The following is a 16,142-nucleotide window of genomic DNA, read 5'->3' as shown; positions in this document are numbered from 1 at the left end:
GACCTTTACTAGCCCTGTATTAACAGACCTTTACTAGCCCTGTATTAACAGACCTTTACTAGCCCTGTATTAACAGACCTTTACTAGTCCTGTATTAACAGACCTTTACTAGCCCTGTATTAACAGACCTTTACTAGCCCTGTAATAACAGACCTTTACTAGCCCTGTATTAACAGACCATTACTAGCCCTGTATTAACAGACCAATATAGATGTCTGTAACACTGGGCCTTTACTAGCCCTGTATTAACACACCTTTACTAGCCCTGTATTAACAGACCTTTACTAGCCCTGTATTAACAGACCTTTACTAGTCCTGTATTAACAGACCTTTACTAGCCCTGTATTAACGGACCAATATAGATGTCTGCAACACTGGGCCTTTACTAGCCCTGTATTAACAGACCTTTACTAGCCCTGTATTAACGGACCAATATAGATGTCTGTAACACTGGGCCTTTACTAGCCCTGTATTAACGGACCAATATAGATGTCTGTAACTCTGGGCCTTTACTAGCCCTGTATTAACAGAACAATATAGATGTCTGTAACACTGGGCCTTTACTAGCCCTGTATTAACAGACCAATATAGATGTCTGCAACACTGGGCCTTTACTAGCCCTGTATTAACGGAACAATATAGATGTCTGTAACACTGGGCCTTTACTAGCCCCTGTATTAACGGACCAATATAGACGTCTGTAACACTGGGCCTTTACTAGCCCTGTATTAACAGACTTTTACTAGTCCTGTATTAACAGACCAATATAGATTTCTGTAACACTGTGCCTTTACTAGCCCTGTATTAACAGACCAATATAGATGTCTGTAACACTGGACCTTTACTAGCCCTGTATTAACGGACCAATATAGACGTCTGTAACACTGGGCCTTTACTAGCCCTGTATTAACGGACCAATATAGACGTCTGTAACACTGGGCCTTTACTATCCCCTGTATTAACGGACCAATAAAGATGTCTGTAACACTGGGCCTTTACTAGCCCTGTATTAACAGACCAATATAGATGTCTGTAACACTGGGCCTTTACTAGTCCTGTATTAACAGACCTTTACTAGCCCTGTATTAAGACCTTTACTAGCCCTGTATTAACAGACCAATATAGACGTCTGTAACACTGGGCCTTTACTAGCCCTGTATTAACAGACCAATATAGATGTCTGTAACACTGGGCCTTTACTAGCCCTGTATTAATGGAACAATATAAACGTCTGTAACACTGGGCCTTTACTAGCCCTGTATTAACGGACCAATATAGACGTCTGTAACACTGGGCCTTTACTAGCCCTGTATTAACAGACCAATATAGATGTCTGTAACACTGGGCCTTTACTAGTCCTGTATTAACAGACCTTTACTCGCCCTGTATTAAGACCTTTACTAGCCCTGTATTAACAGACCAATATAGACGTCTGTAACACTGGGCCTTTACTAGCCCTGTATTAACGGACCAATATAGATGTCTGTAACACTGGGCCTTTACTAGCCCTGTATTAACGGACCAATATAGATGTCTGTAACACTGGGCCTTTACTAGCCCTGTTTTAACGGACCAATATAGACGTCTGTAACACTGGGCCTTTACTAGCCCTGTATTAACAGACCAATATAGACGTCTGTAACACTGGGCCTTTACTAGCCCTGTATTAACAGACCTTTACTAGCCCTGTATTAACGGAACAATATAGACGTCTGTAACACTGGGCCTTTACTAGCCCTGTATTAACAGACCTTTACTAGCCCTGTATTAACAGACCAATATAGATGTCTGTAACACTGGACCTTTACTAGCCCTGTATTAACGGACCAATATAGACGTCTGTAACACTGGGCCTTTACTAGCCCTGTATTAACGGACCAATATAGATGTCTGTAACACTGGGCCTTTACTAGCCCCTGTATTAACGGACCAATAAAGATGTCTGTAACACTGGGCCTTTACTAGCCCTGTATTAACAGACCAATATAGATGTCTGTAACACTGGGCCTTTACTAGTCCTGTATTAACAGACCGTTACTAGCCCTGTATTAACGGAACAATATACACGTCTGTAACACTGGGCCTTTACTAGCCCTGTATTAACAGACCAATATAGATGTCTTTAACACTGGACCTTTACTAGCCCTGTATTAACGGACCAATATAGATGTCTGTAACACTGGGCCTTTACTAGTCCTGTATTAACAGACCAATATAAATGTCTGTAACACTGGGCCTTTACTAGCCCTGTATTAACGGACCAATATAGATGTTTGTAACACTGGGCCTTTACTAGCCCTGTATTAACAGACCAATATAGATGTCTGTAACACTGGGCCTTTTCTAGCCCTGTATTAACAGACCTTTACTAGCCCTGTATTAACAGACCTTTACTAGCCCTGTATTAACAGACCTTTACTAGTCCTGTATTAACAGACCTTTACTAGCCCTGTATTAACAGACCTTTACTAGTCCTGTATTAACGGACCAATATAGATGTCTGTAACACTGGGCCTTTACTAGCCCTGTATTAACAGACCTTTACTAGCCCTGTATTAACAGACCTTTACTAGTCCTGTATTAACAGACCTTTACTAGCCCTGTATTAACAGACCTTTACTAGCCCTGTATTAACAGACCAATATAGATGTCTGTAACACTGGGCCTTTACTAGCCCTGTATTAACACACCTTTACTAGCCCTGTATTAACAGACCTTTACTAGCACTGTATTAACAGACCTTTAATAGTCCTTTATTAACAGACCATTACTATCCTTGTATTAACGGACCATTATAGATGTCTGCAACACTGGGCCTTTACTAGCCCTGTATTAACAGACCTTTACTAGCCCTGTATTAACGGACCAATATAGATGTCTGTAACACAGGGCCTTTACTAGCCCTGTATTAACGGACCAATATAGATGTCTGTAACACTGGGCCTTTACTAGCCCTGTATTAACGGACCTTTACTAGCCCTGTATTAACAGAACAATATAGATGTCTGTAACACTGGGCCTTTACTAGCCCTGTATTAACAGACCAATATAGATGTCTGTAACACTGGGCCTTTAATAGTCCTGTATTAACGGACCAATATAGACGTCTGTAACACTGGGCCTTTACTAGCCCTGTATTAACAGACCAATATAGATGTCTGTAACACTGGGCCTTTACTAGCCCTGTATTAACAGACCAATATAGATGTCTGTAACACTGGGCCTTTACTAGTCCTGTATTAACAGACCAATATAGATGTCTGTAACACTGGGCCTTGACTAGTCCTGTATTAACAGACCTTTACTAGCCCTGTATTAACAGACCAATATAGATTTCTGTAACACTGGGCCTTTACTAGCCCTGTATTAACAGACCTTTACTAGCCCTGTATTAACAGACCAATATAGACGTCTGTAACACTGGGCCTTTACTAGCCCTGTATTAACAGACCTTTACTAGCCCTGTATTAACGGACCAATATAGACGTCTGTAACACTGGGCCTTTACTAGCCCTGTATTAACGGAACAATATAAACGTCTCTAACACTGGGCCTTTTCTAGCCCTGTATTAACGGAACAATATAGATGTCTGTAACACTGGGCCTTTACTAGCTCTGTATTAACGGACCAATATAGACGTCTGTAACACTGGGCCTTTACTAGCCCTGTATTAACGGACCAATATAGATGTCTGTAACACTGGGCCTTTACTAGCCCTGTATTAACGGACCAATATAGATGTCTGTAACACTGGGCCTTTACTAGCCCTGTATTAACAGACCTTTACCAGCCCTGTATTAACGGAACAATATAGACGTCTGTAACACTGGGTCGTTACTAGTCCTGTATTAACAGACCTTTACTAGCCCTGTATTAACAGACCTTTACTAGCCCTGTATTAACAGACCAATATAGATGTCTGTAACACTGGGCCTTTACTAGCCCTGTATTAACGGACCAATATAGACGTCTGTAACACTGGGCCTTTACTAGCCCTGTATTAACAGACCAATATAGATGTCTGTAATACTGGGCCTTTACTAGCCCTGTATTAACGGACCAATATAGATGTCTGTAACACTGGGCCTTTACTAGCCCTGTATTAACAGACCAATATAGATGTCTGCAACACTGGGCCTTTACTAGCCCTGTATTAACGGAACAATATAGATGTCTGTAACACTGGGCCTTTACTAGCCCCTGTATTAACGGACCAATATAGACGTCTGTAACACTGGGCCTTTACTAGCCCTGTATTAACAGACCTTTACTAGTCCTGTATTAACAGACCAATATAGATGTCTGTAACACTGGGCCTTTACTAGTCCTGTATTAACAGACCTTTACTAGTCCTGTATTAACAGACCTTTACTAGCCCTGTATTAACAGACCTTTACTAGCCCTGTATTAAACAGACCTTTACTAGTCCTGTATTAACAGACCTTTACTAGCCCTGTATTAACAGACCTTTACTAGCCCTGTATTAACAGACCTTTACTAGCCCTGTATTAACAGACCTTTACTAGCCCTGTATTAACAGACCTTTACTAGCCCTGTATTAACAGACCTTTACTAGCCCTGTATTAACAGACCTTTACTAGTCCTGTATTAACAGACCTTTACTAGCCCTGTATTAACAGACCTTTACTAGCCCTGTAATAACAGACCTTTACTAGCCCTGTATTAACAGACCAATATAGACGTCTGTAACACTGGGCCTTTACTAGCCCTGTATTAACGGACCAATATAGATGTCTGAAACACTGGGCCTTTACTAGCCCTGTATTAACGGACCAATATAGATGTCTGTAACACTGGGCCTTTACTAGCCCTGTATTAACGGACCAATATAGACGTCTGTAACACTGGGCCTTTACTAGCCCTGTATTAACAGACCAATATAGACGTCTGTAACACTGGGCCTTTACTAGCCCTGTATTAACAGACCTTTACTAGCCCTGTATTAACGGAACAATATAGACGTCTGTAACACTGGGCCTTTACTAGCCCTGTATTAACAGACCTTTACTAGCCCTGTATTAACAGACCAATATAGATGTCTGTAACACTGGACCTTTACTAGCCCTGTATTAACGGACCAATATAGACGTCTGTAACACTGGGCCTTTACTAGCCCTGTATTAACGGACCAATATAGATGTCTGTAACACTGGGCCTTTACTAGCCCCTGTATTAACGGACCAATAAAGATGTCTGTAACACTGGGCCTTTACTAGCCCTGTATTAACAGACCAATATAGATGTCTGTAACACTGGGCCTTTACTAGTCCTGTATTAACAGACCGTTACTAGCCCTGTATTAACGGAACAATATAGACGTCTGTAACACTGGGCCTTTACTAGCCCTGTATTAACAGACCAATATAGATGTCTTTAACACTGGACCTTTACTAGCCCTGTATTAACGGACCAATATAGATGTCTGTAACACTGGGCCTTTACTAGTCCTGTATTAACAGACCAATATAAATGTCTGTAACACTGGGCCTTTACTAGCCCTGTATTAACGGACCAATATAGATGTTTGTAACACTGGGCCTTTACTAGCCCTGTATTAACAGACCAATATAGATGTCTGTAACACTGGGCCTTTTCTAGCCCTGTATTAACAGACCTTTACTAGCCCTGTATTAACAGACCTTTACTAGCCCTGTATTAACAGACCTTTACTAGTCCTGTATTAACAGACCTTTACTAGCCCTGTATTAACAGACCTTTACTAGTCCTGTATTAACAGACCTTTACTAGCCCTGTATTAACAGACCTTTACTAGCCCTGTATTAACAGACCAATATAGATGTCTGTAACACTGGGCCTTTACTAGCCCTGTATTAACACACCTTTACTAGCCCTGTATTAACAGACCTTTACTAGCACTGTATTAACAGACCTTTAATAGTCCTTTATTAACAGACCATTACTATCCTTGTATTAACGGACCATTATAGATGTCTGCAACACTGGGCCTTTACTAGCCCTGTATTAACAGACCTTTACTAGCCCTGTATTAACGGACCAATATAGATGTCTGTAACACAGGGCCTTTACTAGCCCTGTATTAACGGACCAATATAGATGTCTGTAACACTGGGCCTTTACTAGCCCTGTATTAACGGACCTTTACTAGCCCTGTATTAACAGAACAATATAGATGTCTGTAACACTGGGCCTTTACTAGCCCTGTATTAACAGACCAATATAGATGTCTGTAACACTGGGCCTTTAATAGTCCTGTATTAACGGACCAATATAGACGTCTGTAACACTGGGCCTTTACTAGCCCTGTATTAACAGACCAATATAGATGTCTGTAACACTGGGCCTTTACTAGCCCTGTATTAACAGACCAATATAGATGTCTGTAACACTGGGCCTTTACTAGTCCTGTATTAACAGACCAATATAGATGTCTGTAACACTGGGCCTTGACTAGTCCTGTATTAACAGACCTTTACTAGCCCTGTATTAACAGACCAATATAGATTTCTGTAACACTGGGCCTTTACTAGCCCTGTATTAACAGACCTTTACTAGCCCTGTATTAACAGACCAATATAGACGTCTGTAACACTGGGCCTTTACTAGCCCTGTATTAACAGACCTTTACTAGCCCTGTATTAACGGACCAATATAGACGTCTGTAACACTGGGCCTTTACTAGCCCTGTATTAACGGAACAATATAAACGTCTCTAACACTGGGCCTTTTCTAGCCCTGTATTAACGGAACAATATAGATGTCTGTAACACTGGGCCTTTACTAGCCCTGTATTAACGGACCAATATAGACGTCTGTAACACTGGGCCTTTACTAGCCCTGTATTAACGGACCAATATAGATGTCTGTAACACTGGGCCTTTACTAGTCCTGTATTAATGGACCAATATAGACGTCTGTAACACTGGGCCTTTATTAGTCCTGTATTAACAGACCTTTACTAGCCCTATATTAACAGACCTTTACTAGCCCTGTATTAACGGACCAATATAGATGTCTGTAACACTGGGCCTTTACTAGCCCTGTATTAACAGACCTTTACCAGCCCTGTATTAACGGAACAATATAGACGTCTGTAACACTGGGTCTTTACTAGTCCTGTATTAACAGACCTTTACTAGCCCTGTATTAACAGACCTTTACTAGCCCTGTATTAACAGACCAATATAGATGTCTGTAACACTGGGCCTTTACTAGCCCTGTATTAACGGACCAATATAGACGTCTGTAACACTGGGCCTTTACTAGCCCTGTATTAACAGACCAATATAGATGTCTGTAATACTGGGCCTTTACTAGCCCTGTATTAACGGACCAATATAGATGTCTGTAACACTGGGCCTTTACTAGCCCTGTATTAACAGACCAATATAGATGTCTGCAACACTGGGCCTTTACTAGCCCTGTATTAACGGAACAATATAGATGTCTGTAACACTGGGCCTTTACTAGCCCCTGTATTAACGGACCAATATAGACGTCTGTAACACTGGGCCTTTACTAGCCCTGTATTAACAGACCTTTACTAGTCCTGTATTAACAGACCAATATAGATGTCTGTAACACTGGGCCTTTACTAGTCCTGTATTAACAGACCTTTACTAGTCCTGTATTAACAGACCTTTACTAGCCCTGTATTAACAGACCTTTACTAGCCCTGTATTAAACAGACCTTTACTAGTCCTGTATTAACAGACCTTTACTAGCCCTGTATTAACAGACCTTTACTAGCCCTGTATTAACAGACCTTTACTAGCCCTGTATTAACAGACCTTTACTAGCCCTGTATTAACAGACCTTTACTAGCCCTGTATTAACAGACCTTTACTAGCCCTGTATTAACAGACCTTTACTAGTCCTGTATTAACAGACCTTTACTAGCCCTGTATTAACAGACCTTTACTAGCCCTGTAATAACAGACCTTTACTAGCCCTGTATTAACAGACCATTACTAGCCCTGTATTAACAGACCAATATAGATGTCTGTAACACTGGGCCTTTACTAGCCCTGTATTAACACACCTTTACTAGCCCTGTATTAACAGACCTTTACTAGCCCTGTATTAACAGACCTTTACTAGTCCTGTATTAACAGACCTTTACTAGCCCTGTATTAACGGACCAATATAGATGTCTGCAACACTGGGCCTTTACTAGCCCTGTATTAACAGACCTTTACTAGCCCTGTATTAACGGACCAATATAGATGTCTGTAACACTGGGCCTTTACTAGCCCTGTATTAACGGACCAATATAGATGTCTGTAACACTGGGCCTTTACTAGCCCTGTATTAACAGAACAATATAGATGTCTGTAACACTGGGCCTTTACTAGCCCTGTATTAACAGACCAATATAGATGTCTGCAACACTGGGCCTTTACTAGCCCTGTATTAACGGAACAATATAGATGTCTGTAACACTGGGCCTTTACTAGCCCCTGTATTAACGGACCAATATAGACGTCTGTAACACTGGGCCTTTACTAGCCCTGTATTAACAGACTTTTACTAGTCCTGTATTAACAGACCAATATAGATGTCTGTAACACTGGGCCTTTACTAGCCCTGTATTAACAGACCTTTACTAGCCCTGTATTAAGAAGACCAATATAGACGTCTGTAACACTGGGCCTTTACTAGCCCTGTATTAACAGACCTTTACTAGCCCTGTATTAACGGACCAATATAGACGTCTGTAACACTGGGCCTTTACTAGCCCTGTATTAACAGACCAATATAGACGTCTGTAACACTGGGCCTTTACTAGCCCTGTATTAACGGAACAATATAAACGTCTGTAACACTGGGCCTTTACTAGCCCTGTATTAACGGACCAATATAGACGTCTGTAACACTGGGCCTTTACTAGCCCTGTATTAACAGACCAATATAGACATCTGTAACACTGGGCCTTTACTAGCCCTGTATTAACAGACCTTTACTAGCCCTGTATTAACGGAACAATATAGACGTCTGTAACACTGGGCCTTTACTAGCCCTGTATTAACAGACCTTTACTAGCCCTGTATTAACAGACCAATATAGATGTCTGTAACACTGGACCTTTACTAGCCCTGTATTAACGGACCAATATAGACGTCTATAACACTGGGCCTTTACTAGCCCTGTATTAACGGACCAATATAGACGTCTGTAACACTGGGCCTTTACTAGCCCCTGTATTAACGGACCAATAAAGATGTCTGTAACACTGGGCCTTTACTAGCCCTGTATTAACAGACCAATATAGATGTCTGTAACACTGGGCCTTTACTAGTCCTGTATTAACAGACCTTTACTAGCCCTGTATTAAGACCTTTACTAGCCCTGTATTAACAGACCAATATAGACGTCTGTAACACTGGGCCTTTACTAGCCCTGTATTAACAGACCAATATAGATGTCTGTAACACTGGGCCTTTACTAGCCCTGTATTAATGGAACAATATAAACGTCTGTAACACTGGGCCTTTACTAGCCCTGTATTAACGGACCAATATAGACGTCTGTAACACTGGGCCTTTACTAGCCCTGTATTAACAGACCAATATAGACGTCTGTAACACTGGGCCTTTACTAGGCCTGTATTAACAGACCTTTACTAGCCCTGTATTAACGGAACAATATAGACGTCTGTAACACTGGGCCTTTACTAGCCCTGTATTAACAGACCTTTACTAGCCCTGTATTAACAGACCAATATAGATGTCTGTAACACTGGACCTTTACTAGCCCTGTATTAACGGACCAATATAGACGTCTGTAACACTGGGCCTTTACTAGCCCTGTATTAACGGACCAATATAGATGTCTGTAACACTGGGCCTTTACTAGCCCCTGTATTAACGGACCAATAAAGATGTCTGTAACACTGGGCCTTTACTAGCCCTGTATTAACAGACCAATATAGATGTCTGTAACACTGGGCCTTTACTAGTCCTGTATTAACAGACCGTTACTAGCCCTGTATTAACGGAACAATATAGACGTCTGTAACACTGGGCCTTTACTAGCCCTGTATTAACAGACCAATATAGATGTCTTTAACACTGGACCTTTACTAGCCCTGTATTAACGGACCAATATAGATGTCTGTAACACTGGGCCTTTACTAGTCCTGTATTAACAGACCAATATAAATGTCTGTAACACTGGGCCTTTACTAGCCCTGTATTAACGGACCAATATAGATGTTTGTAACACTGGGCCTTTACTAGCCCTGTATTAACAGACCAATATCGATGTCTTCAGCGCACAATTTTTTTCTTCTCCTCTGCATCCCCCTAGTCGGCCCCCAAAAAATCGCAGCATCCCCACCCTCAAAGCACTTCCCGCCAGCTATGGCTTACCTTAACCCTAACGGTTGCCACCTAGCTAACATTAGCCTTAGCCACCCAGCTTACATTAGCCACAACACATTTTTATTCGTAACATATAAGTGTAGCAAATTCATAACATACTGTATCATAGAAATTGTAATTCGTAACATATCATACCAAATGGATGATGGACCTCCACAGATTAATACATACCATACGAAACATAACATATGATACTAATTGGAGCGTCTCGGATTGACATTTACTATGTTACGTCTACCCCTGAGTCCAGGTTGCAGCGGCTTCTGTACATCGAGGAAGGTCAGGGGACTTTTGACCACCTGTTGGTTTATAACGCACTTTTAAGAGCAAGGTGCCAATCTTTTTGTCCCGGAATGGGAACTGGGTGATCGGAGCGGAGGCAGTGAAATGTTAGCTAACTGTTTATAGCAAGCAATGTGAACACTAGGTACTGCTTTGGAGCGTGAGTCTTGTTTCGTGCAAACATGGTGTATGTGTGACTGTGTGTGTGTGTCTGTGTGTGTGTGTGTCAAACCGTCTGTCTGTCTGTGTGTGTCTTGCCATCAGTCAGTCTGTCAACAGCTTCCAAGGCCTCTCATGTTGCAGTATGGAAAGTAAACAGTAAAGAGTACATCGAAGAGGACAGTAAAGAGGACAGTATGTGAGAGAGAAAGGAGGGGGTGGATTTAAACTGACGTGTTTCCTGGAAGAGCAGGAAGCAGGGGGTGGATTTACACTGACATGTTCCCTGGAAGAGCAGGAAGGAGAGGGATCTGTAGAAATAATACAAGGGGAATAACACTAGCCATTGTTCTCTTCTGATGCGATATAAAACTATAAGGACCATTTTTAATTTTTATTTCACCTTTATTTAACCAGGTAAGCTAGTTGAGAACAAGTTCTCATGGCCAAGATAAAGCAAAGCAGTGCGACACAAACAACAACACAGAGTTACAGATGGAATAAACAAGCGTACAGTCAATAACACAATAGAAAAAAGTTAAGTCTATATACAGTGTGTGCAAATGGCGTCAGGAGGTAAGGCAATAAATAGGCCATAATAGCGAAGTTATTCACAATAACTACCACACCTTCTGCAACCCCAACTACACATAGTTCAGCAGGTCACATAGCTAAACTGTATTAGAAGAGCCAGAGTATATATACTCCACATTAGGTCATGTAAAGAAGATAAGATTATACAGAAGAAATGATTACAGGTATATGTGTGTGAGTTCAGACAAGATAAGTTAATACTGACAAGGGAAGATACAACCTCCTGTGTGTGTTTAGACAAGACACGTTAGCGGAGCTCTTGAAATTGTGCCATATCTGGGTTATTATAAATCTCTTAGTTCTCAGTACTGAATAGGTTCCAGTTAGTAGGGGTGCCCTTGCCTTAGCCAATGACGCATCGCCATAGGCCCTTAGGGGGAAATGTTTTGGAGAAACGTACAGGGAGAGAAAAGGAACTGTCTAGGAACAATTAATTTCCTCCGATGATGAAATGTTGCAGATGACGTGACTTTGGCAAGAGTGTTCTTTCAATAAAGCAGCTGTAATATAAAGGTATTAAATCCTGTCATGTCAATAAATTTGTCATGGCCGTACATCTGTCGTGGATAAATGTCTGAGGAGAGAATAGGGGCTTGCTCATATTTCTATTCTTTCTGAGAGGTCTAATTTTACACCGTGTTCTCCTACACAGCATATCAACTATCACTATGTCTCTCTCTCTTCTCTTTCCTCTCTTTCTCATTCTTTCTCTCATCTCTCTCTCCCTCTTTCCTCTCTCTCTCTTCCTCTCTATTTCATCTCTCTTCTGTTCATAATGATCATGATGCATGATTATAATGTCTGTCTGCCTTGGAAGATGAGCCAGATGGTCTGCCTTTTACCCTGTGTATCACTCTCCCACTGGGGGATCGGGTTAGCTGAGACAGACATTACCCCTTGGTTGTGTTAGGGGAAACCTGTGGATGACAAAAAAGGTCCTAGCTATGCCAGGTATGCCACACCAGGGAGGATGTGGGTAGAAATAGTAGGCCATTTGGAGGGCATGCTCTGAGGAGAGGGGGTAGAGCTCTTGTTCAGGAGGAGGGGAGGGTGGATGTGTGTCTCTGTGTGTGTGTTTTTCACTCTCTATCTGTCCTCTGTCATTACCAGGGGTCATTACTCTCAATCATGGCAGGCCTATACACACTAGGGAGCACACTCGCACGCAGAGAGCTGTAGAGGGAAAATATTGATTTGCACACGACGGTTGATTGCACCATTAGTGTGTGTACTCCGTTTGTGTATTTCATTTTCAGTCTCTCCCCTAACTTCAAATGAACTTCGCCTACAGTACGTCCCATTAAGGCAATCCAGGTAGATGTTAGAGGGCCCTTTTACTGACCAATGTGTTTGTTTCATATGTTTTGTGTTTAGCTTCTTCATGTTTTGGGGTTGCTTTTCAATGTATTGATGTGTATATATATGTATAGTGTAATTGATGTGTATATAGATATACAGTTAAAGTCGGAAGTTTACATACACCTTAGACAAATACATTTAAACTCAGTTTTTCATAATTCTTGACATTTAATCCTAGTAAAAATTCCCTGCCTTAGGTCAGTTAAGATCACCACTTCATTTTAAGAATGTGAAATGTCAGAATAATAGTAGAGAGAATGATTTATTTCAGCTTTCATTTCTTTCATCACATTTCCAGTGGGTCAGAAGTTCACATACACTCAATTAGTATTTGGTAGCATTGCCTTTAAATTGTTTAACTTGGGTCAAACGTTTCGGGTAGCCTTCCACAAGCTTCCCACAATAAGTTGGGTGAATTTTGACCCATTCCTCCTGGTGTAACTGAGTTGGGTTTGTAGGCCTCCTTGCTCGCACACACTTTTTCAGTTCTGCCCAGGAAATCTTTACTAGGATTAAATGTCAGGAATTGTGAAAAACTGAGTTTAAATGTATTTGGCTAAGGTGTATGTAAACTTCCGACTTCAACTGTATAGTGTAATTGATGTGTATATAGATATGTATAGTGTAATTGTTGTTTATTGATGTGGTCTATTCTGTTCTGTTCTTCTGCTCTTGGTCTCAGCATGACTCCCTGCTTAATTAAAAGGTTCAATAAAAATTACACTGTAGATCATGAAACTTGTGTTCAATTTAAAAACCACACTTTGGAGCCCCATTAAGAACCCCAAACTGTCCTAAATGTCTATTCAAAAGTGTAGGCTATTATTTGCCCTCATTGTGATATACGGTACATAAACCTTGTCTTCATTCCATTAATGTGACCTCCCACTGTTCCTTTCCGTCTCTCCCTACAGACCTTACGGTGAGCTCACTAACTGCACCTACCTGATCGCTCTGAAGATGGACTGTTTCTGGCCCAACCGGCTGGTGGACGAGTTCTTCATCCGCATCCACAAGCACTACTTCCACGATTGCTCCCTGTCGGGACGGCTGCTGCGTGATCCGCCCAACCGTATCCTTGGGCCATTCATCGTGGTGCCCATCCTTGTCACGTTGCTCATGACTGCCCTAGTAGTGTGGAGGAGCAAGCGCAGTGAAGGCATGGTGTAGCCAGGCCCAACCTCCAGGCCACCAGCCAGGGAGAAGAGGTCTAGAGGAGGCCCCCTTCACCTCCACCTCCACCCATGACAGACTCAGATACACATAACACTGCTGCTACCTACTACAGAACAGATATCATGGACCAGGTGAGGGACTGGGAGGACTATCTAAGCCTGTCTCAAGGATAACATTATAGAGCATCTCTGGTCCTATCACTCTGTTTGATAGGAGACCGAGCTAGAGGCACAGGATATAGGAAAGTACACGGACTACAAGATGAGAGTTCATATAACTACAGTAATTATACCCTGCAGGCGGACTGGTTTAAAAATGGAAGAGTGATTCCATTGCCCTTTATCTACTAAATCCAATCTGTCTGGAGAATCACAAGCTGTTTGCCATGAAGGACAGATGGTATCTGATTGGTTTGAAGGACTTCCTGGACACATTAGGTAATTTCCTGTGCAGTGAGTTGAGACACTTTGGCACAGCTCCTGAAGTGGACTTCTTACAGCCAGTCACTGATTGGTTGATATAAAGCATCGTCCTATCATCTCTGTGCTTTATGGATGCTGTCTGTGCACTCTGTACTCTCCTCATTAACACTGTCTGGACCCAACACCCTGTTCCTGTCCTTGCCCTGCCCGTCAGAACCAACAGATTTCTACACTCACCCTTCAAGTCCTTACTTTGTGTACTGTGCCAAAGTACCTGTCTGTAACCAAAATAATTACGAAAATATTAAAATCAAATTTGTCCATGAATAGAAAGTGAATATGAAAAAGAGAATATTATTTTATTTTTTGATGTGTGCGAGACTGAGGTACAACATACTGTGCAAATGATGGATTAATAGCCTACTGTTGGTATTTCATAATGACTGTGTACAATAAACTTGGATTAAAAACAAAGACGTGACATTGTGTATCGGGTGCTTTGTAATGGTGGTTTGGTGGGTATAACTTTTATCTTCATAGTCACAAGGCTTAAGGCTAGTCGATTGTTTTGTAAGTTACTGACAAACTGTCGTGTCTGTGTAACATCTGCGTTTATTGGGTCTTTAGTAAGGCTAATGCTGTCATCACCAGATAGGGACATTGCCTTTAAGAGCAGAGCATCCTGCTAATGGCATTTTCTGACGTACTCTTCATCTTATTAGTACTGAGAGGCAAAGCGTCTGTGTGTCTGGCTGCCTTACTAATTGCCTTTATATTACTATGGCTGAGACACGGTTTTGCGGGCTACAAGATCTGAGCTCCCAATGCCTCCAAGTGAATACCTGCTTACTCTTCACAGGGCAATGGAAAACTATATATATATTTTTTCTCTCTCTCTGTGTCTCTCTCTCTCTCAAAGCACCTTGATTGCTTTAAGAGATATAATAAACCTTTGTGGTGCTCTACTCAGACCTTGTATTCAAAACTCTCCCCTTCATTATGAGTCTAGTCTGGTTCCCATGTAGAACCCAGTGTACTCTGGGAAACGCCGTTAAAGACCTCCCAGGGGATAACTGACTGTTAGTCATTGGGGATCCAATGAGACCGTTGGGGAATTCTTTAACCTGTTGGGGATAGGGGGCAGTATTTGCACGGCCGGATAAAAAACGTACCCGATTTAATCTGGTTATTACTACTGCCCAGAAACTAGAATATGCATATAATTGTTTGATTTGGATAGAAAACACCCTAAAGCTTCTAAAACTGTTTGAATGGTGTCTGTGAGTTTAACAGAACTCATATGGCAGGCAAAAACCTAGAAGATTCTGTACAGGAAGTGCCCTCTCTGACCATTTCTTGGCCTTCTACACTCTCTTTATTGAAAACAAAGGATCTCTGCTGTAATGTGACACTTCCTAAGGCTCCCATAGGCTCTCAGAAGGCGCCAGAACGTTGAATGATGACTTTGCAGCCCATGGCTGAAAAACAGTAGCGCATTTGGATAGTGGTCGATCTGAGAACAATGAGACGGGCGCGCGCGTGAAGAGTCCATTTTAGATTTTGAGTCTTTGAACGGAAAGGACGTTTCCCGGTCGGAATATTATCGCTTTTTTACGAGAAAAATCGCATAAAAATTGATTTTAAACAGCGTTTGACATGCTTCGAAGTACGGTAATGGAATATTTAGAATTTTCTTGTCACGATATGCGTCCGCTCGTCACCGTTCGGATAGTGTCTTGAACGCATGAACAAACAGAGGATATTTGA

At 41.6% G+C, this 16,142-nt stretch overlaps 1 protein-coding gene across 1 annotated transcript in view; it reads left to right on the top strand.

The window, feature by feature from the left end:
• Positions 1–14,849, top strand: part of ramp1 (receptor activity modifying protein 1) — a 134,962-nt gene extending 120,113 nt beyond the window's left edge. Inside the window, exon 3 of the mRNA XM_014165457.3 lies at positions 13,692–14,849. Within this exon, the coding sequence (XP_014020932.1) occupies positions 13,692–13,947 (256 nt within the window). The 3' untranslated portion in view covers positions 13,948–14,849. The remainder of the gene's footprint in view (positions 1–13,691) is intronic.
• The last annotated feature ends 1,293 nt before the right edge of the window (positions 14,850–16,142 follow it).

This window comes from Salmo salar, chromosome 21, assembly GCF_965601325.2.
Source record: "Salmo salar chromosome 21, fSalSal1, whole genome shotgun sequence".
NCBI classification, from domain to species: domain Eukaryota; kingdom Metazoa; phylum Chordata; class Actinopteri; order Salmoniformes; family Salmonidae; genus Salmo; species Salmo salar.
This window is presented reverse-complemented; position numbering and strand designations above follow the sequence as displayed.